At 46.3% G+C, this 3,481-nt stretch overlaps 1 protein-coding gene across 1 annotated transcript; it reads right to left on the reverse strand.

Annotated features, from left to right (window-relative positions):
- Positions 1-4: 4 nt before the first annotated feature.
- Positions 5-852, reverse strand: LOC144739128 (zinc finger and BTB domain-containing protein 44-like; the record flags this gene model as incomplete). The annotated part of the gene is given in 3 exon segments (XM_078622110.1): positions 5-286; positions 288-677; positions 679-852. Coding segments are annotated over 3 exon segments (846 nt in total), but the record flags the coding sequence as incomplete, so codon positions are not given.
- Positions 853-3,481: the final 2,629 nt, after the last annotated feature.

A 3,481-nucleotide genomic window follows, 5' to 3' on the forward strand; every position in this document is an offset into this window, starting at 1 on the left:
ACAGGAAGTCACTGATTCGGCGGGTGACCACAACATCCGACGGGCCGGTGGCTCCCTGCTCAAGGCAACGGGGGCTCTCAGGGAGCTTTGATTTGTCCGAGTGGAATCTCCGGTCAATGCCGAAAGGGAAAGTCCACGGAAAGGCCAAGGAGGACTCGACAGGCTGAGCTGTGCTGTCAGAGAACGAAGGGGACGGGTTGGGGATCTGGGGGGAGGTAGTGACAATCTGCGTACTGCATTTCAGCGGACTCTCGGGTGATGCCATTGTAACAAAGCTCTTCCGTTTCCCGTCGCGATTCTCTGCAAATGGGAACGTTTCTCTCCATTATGCTGCAGTCGGACGACACGGGTGACACACTGCCATCCAGTGGTGTGAGGGCACAGTTCGACGAGGCGCTCTCTGGTACCGATTCATGAGGTTTGTCCGTCACGATGGTGCTGCTGCCGTTGTTAGCTGAGCTCCATAGAATACTTGACTTCATGAACTCTGAACACGTGCTCGCCACGGCAAACATCTGCATGTAACTCGCAGCTGCCAGGACGTCGATGATATTCTCCGTGCTGATGGAGAGAGTCGACGTGTAGGCATATTCCAACAAAGGAGCGAAGCCACTAACGGTCACATGGTGAAGGTCCAAAACAAACTTGTCCTCCTCCTCAGGCCGGCCCACCAGTTTTGGAGCGGAAGAATTCACTGCAGCACGCCAGGACCACTTTGTGAGCCAAGAAGAGTTTGTCTTGGACCCGGATGGTGACATCACATAAGTGACCTTCGTTGCGCAGAGCATTGAGCTTCTCCAGCATCTCCTGGCTGTGGGAGGTCGAGCTGTGGGTGAAGGTTTTCACCCCCATGACGGTGTCAGTGTCAGACTGTGTAGAGAAAATGTGTCCTACAGGAAGATGATGGGGGGGAAAAAAAGAATGATAATTATTGGTTACTTTACTTTTGAACGACACCTTTCATGTTAAAAACTCCTCATCTGGAAAGGGAATCAGCGTTGAAGCATCCACTACTTTGTGTGTTTCATGTATATAACAGGTTTTTGTAGATCACAAATGTAAATGTACAAGTCAACGGATCGGCTAAGAGCCCAGCTTAGTACTTAGTTTATGACACAAGTACAGAGAGACAGAAGTCCGCTGTGAGTATAACAAAGCAGGAGAACATAGTGACGGACACGAGATAAAGTGCATTGTAAAATACTGCACAGAAAGCTAAGTTGCTCTCTAAGGGGACGGGGTGGTAATCGGGGAGGGGTGAGAGCACAGAGGACAAAATGGCAAGTTATGTAACAACAATCAAAGCAGATGCACAGCGATGCAAGCCAGACCCATGTGGAGGCCAGTGCGCTACAGGATGCTCAGCAGCTGTCTGCAAGACATGTGGATTTTCTGAGGCATGAGATTTTCCATCAAACAAAACCTCGAGTGAAGAGGCTCCCGGGGGGAGCAGACACTTCTTTTCACACACACACACACACACACACACACACACACACACACACACACACACACACACACACACACACACACACACACCACACACACACACACACACAACACACAAGCAAAAGGAAAAGCCGTAGCCAAATCTTTCACCAACAATACATGAGAGCTTCAATTTCACAAAGAAGAATCACTGAGCAACAGAATGATGAAAGAATATGAAGGCAGAGAAAAATTGCAAGAAGAGGGGGGGATAACTCATTTAATGAACTAATTGAATGAATTAACTCCCTTGGGAAAATCCCTCTTGGAGAACTCAAAATGAACTCCCTCCCTGCTCTGCCCCCACTCACTCTGCTGCCCACTACAGACAGCGACCTCACCCCTCTTCTACTCCCCCCCGCAGCCCCTGCCCCCTGCCCCCTGCCCCCGCAATGGACACATACTCTGAACGCACATTCCACTTTATTCGGCTCATTTGCACTATAATTCTACCTTGTGACTTGGTTGACTGCTGTCTGCTTATTTTATATCTCTCTTGTTCTTTCCCATTTAGTTAGTGTATTTATCCAGTTAGTTCTTAATTTATTGCACTATTTATATTACAGTTAGTACTTGTTTAATGTATGCACTATTTGTACATTTTTGTACAAATTTTTGCACGTTTGCACCGTGCGTTGAGAGATCTGTAATTTCATCACGCATATACAGTATATTTGACAATAAATTTGACTTTGGACTTTGAAACATATCTTTATGATACAAAATGATAGTAAATGCTTGTCACACTGTATTGCTTTCTTGTTTTTCTCGTAACAGGAGAATCGCTATGTTTTTTTCTAGTTTTACGGTTAATTTATTTTACATAACTTAACAACAACAATTTAACAATGACTGTAAATTGGCTTGCATAGATGAAGACACTAGTGTGCCTCGGTAAACTGTATTTTAGGTCATTACTTGTTAGATCAACTGGTTTAATAGAGTTATATAACTTTCTTACATGAACCCAACAGATGTTAACAAGCTCAGTTCCACCATGAAGCACTTCTATTTGCGATGGCCACAGAGGGAGGTGCAGCTTCCACTGTGTTTACAAGAGACCAGCCTGTAGAAACCCAACAATTAAAAAAGGCCTGACAGTCCAAATGCACAATAAACGAAGCATATTCTAGCTATGTATGACACACATGGGAGAGCTCAACATTTACAGCACAGAAATATTCTCAACATTGTTTAGCAAACAGCAGCTAGCTGTCAAGTGGGCTGGTGGGTAAACTGTACATCCGACTCTAACTTTCAAAATAAACAAATATTTCCAACCTTTCGCTAATATCACACTTGGATTTTCATAACCACGGTTACACAACTATATTTCGGAGGGGAAAATAAGGAGAGACAATCCAGTGTGGATGTGTCAAGCCATTTTGGTCAAACAGACGTAATCGTATCCTGAGGTTAGCATTTACAGCTTTTATTCGGAAACAGAAATAGCCCAACATCCGGTTTACCGTGGATAACCCCGACTACGTCAACGCAGCGACTGATGTACTTTAGCTACTAGCGCCAGTTAGCCAACAAGCTAGCGCTAGCTTACACAGCCCGCAGGCAAATAGCTGTTTCTTTGCCCCAAACCAATGCTCGGACAACAGTGTAGTCGCATTTACAGCCACACAGCAGGGCCACCGATACAAGACGAGGCTGTACGGTGGGACTGTACCTTCCGGGATGGGGCCTGCTGCGATAGCGGCTGGGCCTCGGGATGCAAACACTTCAGCTGACAAAAGCGGCGCTTGTCGGAGAGACAGCGATGAGCCCCACCGCTTCCCCCAGAACACTCACATTCCCAGTGCTTGTCCGGCAGTTGTCTGCCTGCCAGCCACCACAACTCACACTTTGGTTAACGCTGACGTGAATTCACATCACACCTATTTTTGGTATTAAAAGTTGCAGAGGTGTTGTTTTGATTCCTTTGTGCTGCCTGGTGTCCTTAAGCAGTGCTCTGTTTTTATTCCCACAATGCAACGCGCAACTG

This window comes from Lampetra planeri, unplaced genomic scaffold, assembly GCF_965212315.1.
Source record: "Lampetra planeri unplaced genomic scaffold, kcLamPlan1.2.h2 scaffold_1317, whole genome shotgun sequence".
NCBI classification, from domain to species: Eukaryota; Metazoa; Chordata; class Hyperoartia; order Petromyzontiformes; family Petromyzontidae; genus Lampetra; species Lampetra planeri.